This window comes from Suncus etruscus, chromosome 16 (genome assembly GCF_024139225.1).
Source record: "Suncus etruscus isolate mSunEtr1 chromosome 16, mSunEtr1.pri.cur, whole genome shotgun sequence".
Lineage (NCBI taxonomy): Eukaryota > Metazoa > Chordata > Mammalia > Eulipotyphla > Soricidae > Suncus > Suncus etruscus.
The window spans coordinates 82903713-82921789 of record NC_064863.1 but is presented as its reverse complement, the minus strand read 5'-3'; the positions used below and the strand labels follow the sequence as shown (position 1 = coordinate 82921789).

Below are 18077 nucleotides of genomic sequence, written 5' to 3'. Positions count from 1 at the left end.
GATTTAATGCTGGGAAAAAGGGGGAATTTCTGGGAAAGAATAGGCAGTTGGTTGCAAATAAAACTGAAGGAAATTTGTAGAGTAAATTTGAATAATGTGAAGAAGGTAAAAATATGGACTAAGAAAAGATAAAGGTTTTTTTTTTTTGGTTTTTTTGGGCCACACCCTGTGACGCTCAGGGGTTACTCCTGGCTATGCACTCAGAAGTTGCTCCTGGCTTCTTGGGGGACCATATGGGACGCCGGGGGATCGAACCGCGGTCCGTCCTAGGCTAGCGCAGGCAAGGCAGGCACCTTACCTCCAGCGCCACCGCCCGGCCCCCAAGATAAAGGTTTTAAAGAAAATAATTAAGAATCTAAGATCATTAAGGTTCAGTTTAAAAACTTTTGTTGTTTTTTTTTTTAAATTGGTAACTGTTAATTATAATTTTTAAAAGTCTGCCAAGAATAGTGAGCATTCTTCTTGCTATAATGTTGGGGCCCGAATTCTGAGCAAGGAAAAACGCCATTTTGTAGAAACCACATGGTGAAAGCCCCATGTTAAGTCTTCACAAACCTATTTCCATAGAGCCTACCACAAGCTACCTGGCCACACCAAGTTGCCTGATCCACACCAAGTTGCCTGATCTTCCTTATGGACTCTTACCCAGACTGTGGATGAAGGGTTTGTTGGTCAAACTGTCACCCCAGGGACCCCTCTCCTTAGGAGAAATTTAAGGTTTCTGATTATGCTCCACAGGATCTCCTCACCAGTTTTATTCAGGCTCATGTAAGTGCAGTTAAGATCATTATGCTGCTAAGGTCCAAGTATGTGCCGTTAGATAGGGACTGGGATGGAGGAACCACAAGAGGAGTCAAAGATTTAACTCAGGTCCAAGAGAAGAGGAGGGAATGTGAAACTTGGAGCAGAAGGGACTCCATTTTTTTTTTTCAAAATAAAGTTGATCGCAGTTTGAGCCCCCAGAGCCCCAGAGTCCCATTGATCCCCCAAGCCAGGAGCAATTTTTGAGCACATAATCAGGAGTAACCCCTGAGCGTCACAGGGTGTGGCCCAAAAAAAACCAAAACAGAAACAAAAACAAAACAAAACAAAAAAAGATCACTGGGTCTGAGAGATAGTACAGCAGTAGGGTATTTGCCTTGCTTGTGGCTCAACTGGGATGGACTGGGTTGGATTCCCAGCATCAGACATGGTCCCTGAGCCTGGGGTAGAGGTGGGGGGGGGGAATTCTGAGTGCAGAGACAGGAGAGGCCCTGAGAGCTCGCTGCTGGGTGTGGCCCAAAAAACCAACCAATTAATCAATCAACAAATAAAGTTTAAAAAAAAAATTTCTCAGCTTAATATATTCTCATCTGTTAATCTCTGCTTTCACTTGTTTGGAGAATGCAGTTTCTTCCTTGAAGATGCCTTTAGTCTCAATGTCATGGAGTGTTTTACCTACATGTTGTTCTATATACCTTATGGTATCAGGTCTGATATCGAGGTCTTTAATCCATTTGGATTTTACCTTTGTGCATGGTATTAGCTGGGGGACTAAGTTCGCTTTTTTGCAAGTGGCTAGCCAGTTGTGCCAACACCACTTCTTGAAGAGGCATTCCCGGCTCCATTAGGATTTCTTGCTCCTCTATCAAAGATTAGGTGATTGCATGTCTGGGGAACATTCTCTGAGTATTCAAGCCTATTCCACTGATCTGAGGGTCTGTCTTTATTCCAATACCATACTGTTTTGATAATTATTACTTTGTAATACAGTTTAAAGTTGGGGAAAGTAATGCCTCCCATATTATTCTTCCCAATGATTGCTTTAGATATTTGAGGGTGTTTATTGTTCCAAATGAATTTTAAAAGTGCTTGATCCACTTCTTTGAAGAATGTTATGGGTATCTTTAGATTAGAGGGATCACATTAAATCTATACAAGGCTTTGGGGAGTATTACCATTTTAATGATGTTAAACCTGCCATGAGCAGGGTATGTGTTTCCATTTCCATGTGTCCTCTCATTTCTTAGAACAGAGTTTTATAGTTTTCTTTGTATAGGTCCTTCACACCTTTAGTCAAATTGACTCCAAAATATTTGAGTTTGTGTGGCATTAATGTGAATGGGGTTGTTTTTTTAATGTCCATTTCTTCCCTATTATTATAGGTGCTTCTGCACCTCAAAGGAAATAGTGCCCAGGATACAAGAGCCACCCACTGAGTGGGAGAATCTGTTCACCCAATACCCATCAGATAAGGGGCTAATCTCCAAAATATACAAGGTACTGACAGAAATTTACAAGAAAAAACACCTAATCCCATCAAAAAATGGGGAGAAGAAATGGACAGATACTTTGATAAAGAAGAAATACAAATGACCAAAAGGCACATGAAAAAAATGCTCCACATCACTAATCATTAGGGAAATGCAAATCAAAACAACTATGAGGTACCACCTCACACCACAGAGATTGGCACACATCACAAAGAATGAGAACAAGCAATGTTGGCGGAGATGTGGAGAGAAAGGAACTCTTATCCACTACTGGTGGGAATGCCATCTAGTTCAACCTTTCTGGAAATCGATATGGAGATTCTTCCAAAAACTGGAAATTGAGCTCCCATATGATCCAGCTATACCACTCCTAGGGATATACCCTAGGAACACAAAGATACAATACAAAAATCCCTTCCTCGCACCTATATTCATTGCAGTGCTATTTACAATAGCCAGACTCTGGAAACAACCAAGATGCCCTTGAACAAATGAATGGCTAAAGAAACTGTGATACATATACACAATGGAATATTATACAGCCATCAAGAGATGAAGTCATGAAATTTTCCTATACATGGATGTACATAGAATCTATTATGTTGAGTGAAATAAATCAGAAAGAAAGACGCAGAATGGTCTCGCTCATCTATGGGTTTTAAGAAAAATGAAAGACATTCTTGCAATAATTTTCAGACAAAAGAGAGAAGAGCTGGAAGTTACAGTCCACTTCATGAACCTCATCACAAAGAGTGATGAGTTTAGTTAGAGAAATAACTACATTGTGAACTATCCTAACAATGAGAACCTTAGAGGAAAATAGAAAGCCTGTCTAGAGTACAAGGTGGGGGCAGGGTGGGGAGGAGGGATATTTGGGACATTGGTGGTGGGATTGTTGCACTGGTGATGGGGGGGGGGGTGTTCTCTTATATTACTGAACCCCAAACACAATCATGTTCGTAACCAAGGTATTTAAATAAAATATTAAAAATAAAAAAGAGGAAGACCCCTGTAGCCGAAGCATTAGCACAACATATATGGCATTTGTCTTGCATGCCTCTGACCATATGGTCCCGAGCCTGCCAGGAGTGATTTCTGAGAAGAGCCAGGAGTAACCCCTGAGTGGTTACTGGTTGTGGGTTGTGGCCCTAAAACAAAAACAAAAGACCCCTTATAGTCACCAGAAAGCACCCAATTATCTACACCACCAGGAGTGATCCCAAAACAAACAAAATATAAGAAACTATTAAATTGGATTAAGAAAGTGCTAACTAACTGGGGCTAGAGAGAGAGCATGGAGGTAGGGTGTTTGCCTTACTTCCAGGACGACTGTGGTTCAAATCCCGGCATCCCATATGGTCCCCCGTGCCTGCCAGTGTCGATTTCTCAGTGCAGAGCCAGGGATAACCCCTGAGCACTGCTGGGTGTGACCCAAAAACCAAAAACCAAAAAAAAAAAAAAAAAAAAAAAAAGAATGTGGTAACTAATATGAGACTGATCAAAATATAATTTAATACTAGTTGATAAAATTGTACTTCAATTATTTTACCTAAAACAAGAAATGGACTGTACACTACAAAGTAAAACAACTACATATCTAAACATATACATCTGGCTAATATAATCATATTTATTACAAAGTTTCCTTTTTAAGCTATATCTTATTTTGTGTCCCAGCGAGCTCTGCTCAAAGATCACTCCTAGCTGTACTTTATGTGGTGCCAGGGATTGAAGCAGGTCAATCTCATCCAAGGCACACATCCTACTCACAGTACTAAATCGCCAGCTCCAACAGGATTTCTCAATGAATCAACTGTTACCTTAGTTCATAATTTAAGGTACATTTCGTATTTACATACCAATATTTTGTTGGAATTAACTAGTAAAATTAAAATATGGGCTATATTAGTTATTATTAGTATCAGTTAGTAGTATTAGTACCAATATTATTTGGTATTTCTGAATTTGGAATAGTCCATTTGTTAGGGGAATGCAGAGATAGTTCAGGGTGCATTGTACTTGCCTTACATGAAGATGACCCAGGTTCAATCCCTGGTAAACCAAATGGTTCCCTAAGTACCACTAGGGGTGATCCTTGAGCACGAGACAGGAATAAACCCAGATTACAAATAGGCATGTTTCACGCATCAAAAATAAAACTCAAGTGGCCGGAGAGATAGCATGGAGGTAGGGCGTTTGCTTGCATGCAGAAGGACGGTGGTTCAATTCCCGGCATCCCATATGCCTGCCAGGAAGCGATTTCTGAGTATAGAGTCAGGAGTGTTCCCTGAGCTCTGCCGGGTATGACCCAAAAACCCAACTCCCCCCTCCCCCCGAAAAACCTTAAAATCTGTTCTTGCTAAACATTTTACTGAAAATCACTACCATCCAGAATACACACATAGTACCTCTCTGTAGGTAAAATAACCAAGACCGTATTTAGGAAAAAGCAGAACAAAACCCAAAAGAAATAGGGGAGGCAACAAAAAATTTCAAATTTACTTTTCTCAAAATGTATCTCAAGATACAAAAAACCAAAAACATACTCAAGATATAGAAATAAAATTAAAAAAACTAAATAACTTACACTATAATTACTGTGTCTTTGTTGAGATTTTTCTTTTCAACTGTATTGGAACAATTTGGAGACACAATATCTTCACTATCAGAAGATAAATCAATATACTGTATTCCTTTTTGACTCTTGAAATATGATATACTTGCTTTTCTTTCATTTTCTGGAGTTTCTGGAACACTAGAATCTTCTGCAAAAAAAAAAGGAAATTTTGATCTATAACTCAGAATGATCATTCTAAAATGCATAATCAGGAATTCAAAATCTCTTACCTTCACTCATCAAAAATTCCTAAACACAGGGGGTCATGGGGGTGGCACGCACAGGGACAGGATGAAGAAGGGAGTACTGATATGCAGCTGCTCCTAACTGCTAAAATCAAATTAAGGTTACCATATACAAGGCCAGTGACTGAATCCCTGTATCATTACTTTGATCCTGTGCCATTATTATCTTTTGTATCTGATGGTGCTCAAGGTTTACTCCTAGTTCAGCACTGAGGGTTCACCCTGGCAGGCTTTGTGGGCCATATAGGACACCAGGGATCAAACCTGGGTACATTGGTCTTGCTGTACTATCACTCCCACCACTGCCTACTACTTTTTAACACAAAAATCCATAAGATTATAAGCAGATTTTCAGGAAAAACCTGTAGGTCATAAATCAGTGGCATAATATGTTATTCAGTATACTAAAGTAGATTCACAACTTCACCTCTCAAAAAACCTTTTCTTTATTTTTGGTTTTTGGGCCATACCTGGTGATGCTCAGGGGTTATTCCTGGCTATGCACTAGGAAACTGCTCCTGGCTTTGGGGACAATATGGGATGCTGGGAATAGAACCCAGGTCTGTCCAGGGCTAGCCAAGTGCAAGGCAAACGCCCTACTGCTGAGCTACTGCTCTGACCCCTCAAAATACCTTTATAACAAATACTCTACAAAGCAAAACAGTCACTCATTCAGAATGGAAAGTAGTTTTCTGGTAAAGCAAGAACTCTGAGTTCAAGCAACTGGACAATAATACTATAGACTCACTTTATTAAGCTGCAAACAAACGGCACCAACTCTACAGAAACACATATAAACCTAAAGGTACAGGGCTTGAGCACAGCGCAGTGGGTAGGGCATTTACCTGGCACGTGGCCTACTTGGTCTTAATCCCTGGCATCCAATAAGGTCCCCTGAGCCTGCCAGGAGTGATTTCTGAGGGCAGAGCCAGGAGTTAGATGTGACCCCAAAACAAACAAACAAAAAACCTAAAGGTAAGGCCATTTGACTTATAAAAAAGGGCTCACTATGACAAACAAGTAGAAAATGCAATCTGTTTGTTTTGTTTGGTTTGGGGGCCACACCCAGTGTGCTCAGGGATTAAGAGACAAGGGGTTTTACATAAAGACAAAAGGCCATTCAGCATCACTGAATGTGGCTCAAAAAGCAGAGGGGAATGAAGGAAACACTGGTCTTAAATGACATGTCAGACAAATGAATTTTGTAACAGACATTCCATTGAGAAGACATTCTTCTGCTCAAGGGCACATAGAATATTCTCTATCACAGGTTTTAGAATTCAGTCTTTCAAAAACATGGGAGGGGCTGATGTGAGGTGATAGTAAGGTGGGTAGGACATTTGACTTGCAAGTGTGACTTATCTCTGTTTGGCTGACCTGTGTTAGATCCTTGGCAGCCCATATGGTCCCCTGAGCCTACCAGGAGTAACTTCTAAATGCAATGCCAGGAGTAATTCATGAGTGCCTCCAGGTGTGGCCCCAAAACAAAACAAAATAAAAATTGTGGGGAGGACAGTGTAAGGGCACAAGGGATAAATAAGGCCTTGTACATGGTCAACCTACTTCCATCCCCAGCACCATCTATGGCAGGGGTGGCGAACAAGTTCGACACAAAGAGCCAAATTTTAAACTGTGAGAGTCAGAGAGCCACACTACGCAGTGACCTGCCAAAACAGACAAACACTCACACAAAAGCATCTCATTTTAACAATAATATCTTAAATACATATTGCATTTTGTCATTTTGAGTGAGGGTCAAAATCCTGTCCGCCACTCCTGATCTATGGTTTCCCAGCACTGCCAGAACAGATAGTCAAGGGGCTGGAGTGATAGCACAGTAGGTAGGGCCTTTGCCTTGCAAGCAGCCGACCTGAATTTGACCCACAGCATCCAATTTGGTCCCCCGAGCCTGCCAGGGTGATTTCTAAGCACAGAGCCAGGAGTCACCCGAGTGCTGCCACATGTGGCCCCAAACCAAAAGATCAGCTCCTGAGCACTGATCAGCTCTTCCCCACAAATTTTATTTTTCACTTTTCTGTTCCTCCTCCTATTCCCCTGCCCTTTGTTCTAGCAGAGGCTGCTGCTGCCATGAGCGTGTACACAAGCTGTGTACCCCCATAGGGTATTCATTTACCTTAATTGAGGTTTATACTTATGCTCTGCAGCTGGAGTGAACACTCATGTTCTGAGTGGAGGGCGTGATACCCACTGGAACTCACACCCTGGGAGCTTCTGATCCATCCAGACTGCAGTGCTGGAACCCCCATATATTACTAGATCATACACCAATGCTACCACTGAGGATCAAAGAGCAGAACCACCAGAATCATAATGGTCCACGTAGGACACTAGGAATTTGAACTCACAACCATGTGCTTACAAGGCAGGTATGCTAAGCCACCATGCCATTCCTCTGGATTTCATAAAGTATTAAAAGAGTTAGGGATGTATTAGTATCTGTGAATCCCTGGGTGTAAATTCCAAGCACCACTAATACAAAAGTCTTAGAAACCATATCAAGCATCTTTCCCAACAAGTATAAGAAAAAAAAAAAAAAGACTAACAAATGTGTGATTAAACAACATGCTACTAAAATGGAACAGAGGGAAAGAAAAATAAAAAAAATCCTTGAGAGGGGCCAGAACAATAGCACAGCAGTAGTGACAGACTCGGATTAGATCCCTGGCATCCCATATGGTCCCCCAAGCCTGCCAGGAGCGATTTCGGAGTGCAGGAGTAGCCCCTAAGCACCACTGGGTGTGACCCAAAAGCCAAGGATAAAAGTCCTTGAGACAAATAAAATCAGAATTGCAAACCATCAAGTTTTTTTAGGACAAACACAGCAGTGGCTCCGGATTACTCCTAACTATGCTCAGGAATCCCTCCTGGTGAGGTTTAGGAAACCATCTAGTGACACTGGTAGAACAAGGATTGGCTGTGTGAAAGGCTGGCACATTTACCCCTGTACTATCTTCCCATCCCCATACTAAAACTTTCCAAGTGCAGCAAGTAACTTCAGTTTATAAATGATAGATAGGAAATCAGGCAGGACACTTATACACAGCTGGCCCAGGTTTGATTCCCAGATCCTGGATGGTCCCCCAAGCACTACCAATAGTAATTCCTAAGTGAAGAGCCCAAAGCTGGTGTAGCCCTGCACCATTTCCATCCCCCCTCAAAAAAAAAGAAAAGAAAAATCTGAAGTATGAAACTCAAGACTCTAAAAAACAAAAAGCCCAGAGTTAGAAGGAAGAAAATAGCAAAGAACAGAAATAGAAACTAAAAAGTTAATAGAAAAGATCTACGAAGCCAGAGTTGATTCTTTGATAAAAAACGAACATTTAGCTAGGCTCACCCAGAAAGCAAACTTAAAATTAGAAAGTTAAAACTGAGCACAAAAATACAAAGATCCTAAGAGATGACAATGAATAATTATATGCCAACAAAATGGACAACCTAGAATTCAAATCTGAATTATGAATAGGAATTATAAACTACCTCTCTGATTAATCTGAAGTTCTAATAAAAATAAACTGAATGCAAGATTGAAGTAATTAATCATTTTTGTTTGTTTGCTTTGTTTTTGGGTCACATCCGATGACGCTCAGAGATTTCTCCGGGCTCTGAGCTCAGAAACTGCTGCTGGCAGGCACAGGGGACCATATGGATTCCCAGATTTGAACCACAGTCCTGTCATGAATCAGCTGCGTGCAAGGCAAACACCCTACCACTGTGCTCTCTCCAGCCCCTAAAGTAATTAATCTTAAAGTAATCAAAGTAATTTTAATTTATCTCCTAAGATTAGACATGGAAAGACTTAAGGTTTTTCCCCTTCCTTGCCAGATTTTAGGTTGCTATTAATGTTGGACAAGGAAAGGGGACGTACAAAAAAGGGGAGATATACCCACTTAGGGGTTACTCCTGGTTCTTCTATCAGGAATTACAATTGGCAGGAATGTATGGAGGTCTATCTGGAATGCCAGTATGCTGAATGAAATTAGTCATGAAATTATGTATTATACAGAATGATCTCCTTCATTTGTGGGACTTAAAAATCAAACCCAAGGGCCCGGAGAGATAGCACAGCGGTGTTTGCCTTGCAAGCAGCCGATCCAGGACCAAAGGTGGTTGGTTCGAATCCCGGTGTCCCATATGGTCCCCTGTGCCTGCCAGGAGCTATTTCTGAGCAGACAGCCAGGAGTAACCCCTGTGCATCACTGGGTGTGGCTCCAAAACACAAAACAAACAAACTAACAAAAAATGAAACCCAGGTTGACCCATTTGCAAAGCAAGCACTCTACCTGCTTTACCAATGGTCCAGCCCCAGAAAGGTATTTTTTAAAAACAGATCTTACCAATAAATGTAACTAATGTCTCAAATGCATGCATATAAAATGATAAAACAGCAAGAGACCAATATGGACCTTTAATTATCATCACTCACTAACTTCTCAATATAGAAGAAAAAGAGAAGGGGCACAAGCAGTGGCATAGCAGTAGGGTATCTGCCTTGCACACAGCTGACCTAGGACGAACCTCGGTTCGATACCCTGGCATCCCATATGGTCCTTCAAGCCAGGAGCAATTTCTGAGTGCAGAGCCAGGAGTAACCCCTCATCATCACCGGGTGTGGCCCACCCAAAAAAAGAAAGAAAAGAAAAAGAGAAATGAGAAAAATGTTCTAAACAGTTGTCATTGGTCTCTACTAGAAGAATTTTTTAGTGTCAGAGTGAGAGATAGCACAATAGATAAGGGCATTTGCCTTGCACGTGGCTGACCTGGGTTCGATCCCCAGCATCCAATAAGATCCTGTGAGCCTGCCAGAAGTGATCTGAGCAGAGCCAGAAGTAACTTCCGAGCACCACAGAGTATGGCCCAAGAAATAAACAAAAGAGAAATAAAAAAGGAAAAGGAAAAAGGAAAAAAAAAGAAAGGACTGTTTTAGATTATGGCTGACAAGATACTGAAACGAGTTAGAAAGACACAAAAACAATATCATTTAAAAAATGTTGACGGTGGGCCCGGAGAGATAGCACAGCGGCGTTTGCCTTGCAAGCAGCAGATCCAGGACCAAAGGTGGTTGGTTCGAATCCCGGTGTCCCATATGGTCCCCCGTGCCTGCCAAGAGCTATTTCTGAGCAGACAGCCAGGAGTAACCCCTGAGCAACGCCGGGTGTGGCCCAAAAACCTAAAAAAAAAAAAGTTGACAGGGCAGGAGAGATAGCATGGAGGTAAGGTGTTTGCCTTTCATGCAGGAGGTCATCAGTTCGAATCCCGGCATCCCATATGGTCCCCCGTGCCTGCCAGGAGCAATTTCTGAGCGTGAAGCCAGCAATAACCCCTGAGCACTGCCGGGTGTGACCCAAAAACCACACAAAAAAAAAAATGTTGACACATTACTGTGATACTTTTTGTAACTAGTTATTATTCTTTTCTTTTTTCGGTAATGGGGTGGTGGTGGGGGGGTGTAAAACTAGTTATTTTTATAAGGGCCTCTCAGGAAGAGTTCAGGAGCCCAGGCATCATTCTCCCAGCTAAGTGCAGGGACCATGTGGTGCTGAGGATCAATCTATGGTCCTGGATATGCAAAGCCTGTGCTCCATAATTCTGAGCATCTCCTCCCCAGTCCCTGATTTATTTTAATAGCATTCTATCCATTCTAGCCATTAAAAATAACTATGGGACTATAACAAGCCCCAAACAGATCTATACCTGGGATAAAAACTTTTGAGGGCTTTTCAGTACAATGGCAGGGAGATTCTCCTCCCGTCAGGACAGGCCCAGCAGCCTCCAACAAGACCTCCACCCTCTCAACAGGTCCAGCTCCACAGCTTCTAAGACTTAAGCACCCAAAGGATGCTGTTTCCCCTCCCCCAAGTTCCTGTCTATCTTACCTGATGGTCAGACCAGCCCACATCTGGGAGGGGTCTGGTTGTTAATTTAAGGGGTTGCCTGGGGAGCAGGAAAAAGTCGCAGCAGGAAAAGAGATTAGAGACAGCATGGATGCAGGGGTTGTTTAGCTGTTCTTTTCATAGTGGCTAGGGCTTTACAATAAAGCTTCATGTCTCCTGACTTCTACTGACTGGCTGTGGGTCATTTCCTCGCGGTTACCCAGATAGCGACAAACCAGTCCTAGGGGCTGCAGGCGAAGGACAAGCCGAAAAGGGCCTCATCCACTCCTTCCATCACCATCAAGGACTCTAATATTTAAACAACACAATGCCTTTTCCAAATTCACACTAACAACCCATTAGGAGCACGGCACATTTGATGAGGAAGATGCCTAAAATAAACAAAAACAACACAGCAGCTAGAGCAATAGCATAGAAGGTAGGGCACTGGGGCAAGTGCCAATACACAATCATGGATTTGATCATGGCATGCCATTTGGTCCCACAAACCCAGTCAGAATTAATCCCTGAGTATAGAGCCAGGAATAACCCCTGAACACTGCACAATGTGGCCCATAAACCCAAAAAAACAACAAAGAAAAGACATTATTCATTAGGACATAAATACACAATAATTTGAAAAAGAAATGATACAACCATTTTCAGGCCAGAGAAGAGTAGAGGAGTTAAGGTGCTTATCTTGCATGCAACCAACCCAACTTCATTCCCTAGTACCAGTGTCCCTGAAGCCCCTCCAGGATTGATCCCTGAGCAGAGCCAGGAGTACAATTGGGTGTAGAAAATAATCAATTAAAAAAAAAAAAAAACCTATACCCCACACACACAACACGTCTAAGCACTGTACCAACTACAAACAGAATGTACATCATCCCACAATCAAACAATACAACACCGAAAGAGCACATGCGCTAACACCTCAACTGCCAGAGTGAACCCCCAGCAAGCACACCACCTATGCAAGGGTGTGACCACCTGATCCAACACAAGAGCAGTAAAGTGAAGGAAAAAATGGAAAGCTGAAGGGGATGGGGGGAGGCACACAACGTTATCAGTAAAACAGACCCACATCCAAGCTAGATAACTCAAAGGACTGAGCTAATGATTTGCACATAAGAGCTGCATGTTCTGCATGGGGAAGGCTAAGAATATCCCAAGCTGTCATGTATGACACAAATATTTAAAAAAATCAAACAAAAGGACCGGAGTGATAGCACAGCGGTAGGGCATTTGCCTTGCATGCTGCCGACCTGGATGTACCTGGGTTTGATCCCTGGCAGCCCGTATGACGCCCACAAGCCTGCCAGGAGCAATTTCTAAGTGCAGAGCCAGGAATAACCCCTGAGCGACACCAGGTGTGGCCCCCAAACAAACAAAAAAATTAGAGCATGGAGTTGGAGAGATAGTACAGCAGAGGTAGGGAATTTAGTTTGCATGCCACTGACCTGGATCCCTGTGCTACATGTTTCCCACTAGGATTCCTGAATGCAGGATTCCTAAATGAGGAGTAAGTCCAAAACACCACAGGGTGTGGTCCCAAAACAAGAAAATTAAGATCAACACAGTACTTCTCCCCTAACCATAGATGTTTGTTCTAGCCAAATGCCAGCTACTGGAGGTTAGGTAGAGTACGAGAGCACAAACTGGCATATGCAAAACCGAATTCAATACCCAGGATAAACTGTTACCCAAGCTCAGCTGAGTACACCCTGCTGGTCTCTCTGTGCATTGTGGGGCACAGCACTGGGTGTCTCTAAGCACCGCCATCGTGAAAAAAAGGGAAAAGGCTAGAACACAAGATTAAATGACAGTACAACAGGTAAGACTTGCCTTGCAGAGGCATAATCCAGGTTCTACATCCAGCACTACAATATAGTTCCTGAACCCAGCTAGGAGTGATCCCTAAAGAGCCAGGAATAGACACTGAGGACGCTTGGTATGGCCCCAAAAGAAACTAACAAAAAATAGTATTCAATAATATCCTTATTTGTTACCCTACTGTACCCTTTTAACAGTGTATGTCCTTCCTCCATTTCTACATATTATTGATGACTAAAACTCCAAGTATCCCATTAAATTCCAGTGCATTTTTAGGCTCTTTAAAATTCTCAATTTTTATTTTATTTTTTGTTTGTTTGTTTGTTTGTTTTTGGGCCACACCCGGCGGTGCTCGGGGTTACTCCTGGCTGTCTGCTCAGAAATAGCTACTGGCAGGCACGGGGGACCATATGGGACACCGGGATTTGAACCAACCACCTTTGGTCCTGGATCAGCTGCTTGCAAGGCAAATGCCGCTGTGCTATCTCTCCAGGCCCAAAATTCTCAATTTTTAAATTGTAATTCTCAAGTTTCAGGACTTCTCCAATATCCCACTTCAAATGAAACACTTCTGAGGCCTCAAACTCCAATGTTCACACACTAACATCCCTTCCCTAACTACATATACACACTAAGAGAATATGCCTAGCATGAGACTAATAATATATCATATTATACATATATATCATGTATATGTAAGAACACATGCCCATTGTAAATGTACACACATAAAAGCATAGGCCAGCTTTGATCTAATGCTACACACAAAATCTTCCAGTGACTCTCCAATATATTTTTTTTCTTTTAAATTCATTTAGTTTTTGTTTTTAAGTACTTATACAAAAAGCATCAGTCTAAACCTAAGTGCTGATCTACTTTTCAAAATGAAGAGGGGCCAGAGCAATAGCACAGATAGGGCGTTTGCCTTGCAGGTGGCTGACCCAGGATGGAACTCAACTCTACCTCTATTCTATACAGGATCCCAGCGTCCCCTATGGCTCCAAAGCCAGGAGCAATTTCAAAGTGCCTAGACAGAAGTAACCCCTGAGCATCACCAGGTATGGCCCAAAAGACAAAACAAAACAAAAATGAAGAAACATGAACTTTTAAAACTTTCAGTGAATTTAACTAAAACATTAAGAACAATGCGGGGCCGGGTAGGTGGCGCTGGAGGTAAGGTGTCTGCCTTGCAAGCGCTAGCCAAGGAAGGACCGCGGTTCGATCCCCCGGCGTCCCATATGGTCCCCCCAAGCCAGGGGCGATTTCTGAGCACATAGCCAGGAGTAACCCCTGAGCGTCAAACGGGTGTGGCCCAAAAAAAAAAAAAAAAAAAAAAAAAAAGAACAATACTTACTTTTCATACTTAAGTATCTTATAATTTATTATCTTTGTTCTATAAGAATATCAAGTACATTCACTAGTTTCATAAAATATTAATTTAAAAATAATTGCAGCTAAACGCATCAAGAATTACTACCACAATTCCTTATCCCTGGTGTAATGTCTTTTTTTTTCTTTCATGGATCTCTCAATCTTGGGCTTATTTTTGTTTTAGAAAAAAAATTAGTTCTCTGAGCAATTTCTACTGAACACCACTCACTTTTCTTTTTTTTTTTTTTTTTTGGTTTTTGGTTTTTGGGCCATACCCTGCGGTGCTTAGGGGTTACTCCTGGCTCTGCGCTCAGACATCACTCCAGGCAGGCTTGGCGGACCATATCGGATGCTGGGGACTGAACCCGGGTCCACTCCAGATCAGATGTGTACAAGGAAAAATGCTGATGTGCTATAGCTCTGGTCCAACTCTGTTACTTTTATATAGGTTTTTGTTAACTCAGTACCTGTCTAGCCTGTGCAGAGCCATAAAAACCATTAGCAGGTTTTTGTTTTGTTTTGTTTTGTTTGCTTTTTGGACTCAGGGGTTACTCAGGGGTACTCCTAGCTAGCGCTCAGAAATCGCTCCTAGACTGGGCGACCATATGGGACACAGGGATCAAACCAAGGTCCATCCTGGATTGGCCACATGCAAGGCAAATGCTCTACCACTGTGCTATCGCTCCGGCCCCAACCCTTAGCATTTTTATGCAAAATACAAGTACTTCCTAAGAGGTCCACATGTCCATCTGCTGTATACATTCTGTGAGGGATTTGAAACCAAGACTGAAAGAGCAGTTTCAAATTTTCAACCTGATAAATACTCTTTGGATTTCTGACTTTAGGAATTATCTGTGGTTCTTTTTTTTTTTTTTTTTGGTTTTTGGGCCACACCCAGCGGTGCTCAGGGGTTACTCCTGGCTATCTGCTCAGAAATAGCTCCTGGCAGGCACGGGGGACCACATGGGACACCGGGATTCGAACCAACCACCTTTGGTCCTGGATCGGCTGCTTGCAAGGCAAACGCCGCTGTGCCATCTCTCCGGGCCCTTATCTGTGGTTCTTTGTTACAACTTTCTTCATCAGAGGAAATGCGTGGAAGTAGTCAAAGGTAGCTCTACTGACAGCATGACTGATTTGTTGGAATAATTTGTGTTCCTCCCATCTGCCTTTAAAAGCAATTGTAAAAGGATGATTTCTCTCACCATATCTACAGCATACTTCAAAGGATCTACCCATATGGTCATCTCTTTTGTAAGTCCCAGGTGAGTAAAATCCACATTACTTTCAGCACAAGCCTTTTCTAGAATGGAATCTTTATTCTGGTTATTGTTTATCCTGATACACCTGAAGGCTTGACCTTTAGAAGAGCAATCAGAGAGCCAGTGACTTTTATATGTTTCAACAAATTTGAATAATTAAATCACTACTACTTAATTTAGTCTACCAAATCATCTCCCCACCATATAAACCACCCTATCTGAGAGTATAAACTTAATAAAATTCAATTTCAATGGTATATGGTAAGGACTCCACCATCACCAATGAAGCAGAGATGCCAAGGGTGAAGACAAATTACTCATCTCATTTGGGAAGACTAATTTAATAACTCCTTGTGTGAGGCTGGTCAGATAGGACAGGAGGTAAGGCAACTGGCTTAGGTGTGCCTAGAATTGCTACATCTGGGCTGGAATCCCCAGCAGTGTGTGTGGCTACTGCTAAGGATTACTTCTGACTAAAAAAACCAGGAACAGCCCCATAGCACTTGGTGTGGGCCAAAAGAAAAAAACGAACCAAAACCATGCTTATGAAACTTTTACATTAAAAAATTACCAATAATACAGACAGTAGGGTGCTTTGCTCGCACACTGTCAACCTAGGGTTGATCTCCAGCATCCCATATAGTCTCCAAGCACTGCCAGGAGTGATTCCTGAGTGCAGAGTCAGAGCACTGCAGGAATATTGTCCAAAAACAAAAGAAAACTGCCCCTCCAAAAAAAAAAAAAAACATAGGTTGGGGAGGCACCAAGGAGAAGTTAAGGTGTTTGCCACGTATGTATACAGCCAACCCCCATTTGATCATCAGTACCCCATATGGTGCTGGTACCACACCAGCAGCGGCACATCAAGAGTAAGCCCTGAGCACTGCCAGGTGTGGACCCCAAATCAACAGAATAAGGACATCCACGAAGAAGGTGCTTCTGTTTTTTTGTTTTTATTGGTTTTGGGGCCACACCCGGCGTTGCTCAGAGGTTACTCCTGGCTGTCTGCTCAGAAATAGCTCCTGGCAGGCACAGGAGACCATATGGGATACCGGGATTCGAACCAACCACCTTGGGCCCTGGATCGGCTGCTTGCAAGGCAAACGCCGCTGAGCTATCTCTCCGGGCCCGAAGAAGGTGCTTCTATGGGATCTGGGAGCTCACTTGCACTTGTCTGGGTCTCAAAAGCTGATGACTGTATACTAGGATCTGAGGTTTGTCTAGCTGTCAGGTACACGGAGACTCAAGGAGTAGAGTATTTGGCCAATGCATGATGGAGGGAATCCCATCCCATCCACGAAGTGGACGTTCAGCCTCATTCAGTGCCCCCCACAGGACCGAAGTCCTGGGTAAGAAGCTCCTCTTCCAGCATCCTCGAGTCCTACCCTAATTCCTGGAGGGCTGGAATTCCAGGAAGCCCTGCAAGGATGAATCAGGGATGGGACATGTGTGTGGGTGGCAGCTGCAAGGTGCCCGTGCAAAGGCGATGCCAACTCCTGCCCTGCAAGGGAGGCTGCGTGCGGGCCACCCTGCCTTTGGTTTTGCTCACCCGGGGCGCTTGGTGCGACAATGTAGGTGCTTTGCAACACTGGCAACTCACCTGTTTTCTCCGTGACATCCGAATCCGGGGAGCCCGGCCCGCTGGCATCCCCTGCGGCGTTCTCTTCTTCCTCAGCGATCAGAGAGATGGGAGACGAAGGGCCAGGCAGGCTGGGCTGCGGGGCAGCGGCGGGGGCTTCGTCCACCTTCGTCCTCTTCTCGAAGCGGAACCGATCCAGGTTGAAAAGGCTCATGCTGGCAGCAGCAGCAACAGCAGCAGCAGCCTGCAGGGTCAAGGCTGTCCTGCTGGGAGATGGAAGGAAGCACAAGGAGGCCCACCGCGCACGCGCACGCACCCGCGCACGCGCAGACACGGGCCCGCGCACGCGCAGACACGCGCGGCCGTGAGAACAATACGCCCGGCCGAGCTTCCTTCCAGGCCGCGAGTCGCGCGCTCGCCGCCCCCACCCGCACGCGGGGCCCGAACCCGACCCGGCCCGGCCCGGCAAGGCGCAGACTAGCCCGGGCCCGCGCCGCGCGCCTCGCTGCGCCACACAGGAAGCCGCCGGGCACGGCACGCCAGCACAAAGGAGCGCGCGAGGTACTCACGCTCGCGCAACCCGACACGGCGACAACAAGAGCCGGAAGCGAGGAGACGGCCAGCGGACCAATCAGAACGAGCGCGGGCGCGCGACGGCAGCCGGGCAGGGACGCTCCACGCCACCGCGCGCGCGCGCGCACTGATGACGCAACGGCGGCGCCGCCTGGACACGCTGTGCGCTCACGCGGGCCCCGGGGCTTCCGCGTGCGGCGCCACGCGCAGGCGCAGTCACCGTCACCTGCAAGATGCGATGGCAGGCCAGCTGTGCACTGGCACAGGCCAGCTAGAGCCCGGCCTCACGCAGCTGGCGGCCCTGCTAGGCCTGGTAGCCAGCGCCCCCACAGCGCCTGCCTCTTTGTCCTCACCTCCTTGCCGCCCCAGACCTGGCGGCCCCCAAGTGGCACTCCCAGGCATTGCCCCTTAAGCACAGTCTCCTTTCTATGTAGGTTCCCTTGTGCGCGCA

At 44.3% G+C, this 18077-nt stretch overlaps 1 protein-coding gene and 1 pseudogene across 2 annotated transcripts in view; both read right to left on the bottom strand.

The window, feature by feature from the left end:
• SMARCAD1 (SWI/SNF-related, matrix-associated actin-dependent regulator of chromatin, subfamily a, containing DEAD/H box 1) overlaps positions 1-17270 on the bottom strand; it is a 105475-nt gene extending 88205 nt beyond the window's left edge. For both annotated transcript variants that reach the window (XM_049789977.1, XM_049789978.1), the window contains exons 1-2: positions 17075-17270; positions 4840-5017 (exon numbers count right to left, since the gene is read on the bottom strand). In XM_049789977.1, the coding sequence (XP_049645934.1) occupies positions 4840-5017; positions 17075-17267 (371 nt within the window). In that variant the 5' untranslated portion in view covers positions 17268-17270. The remainder of the gene's footprint in view (positions 1-4839; positions 5018-17074) is intronic.
• LOC126032548 (protein BTG4-like) lies at positions 11247-15618 on the bottom strand (annotated as a pseudogene).
• Positions 17271-18077: the final 807 nt, after the last annotated feature.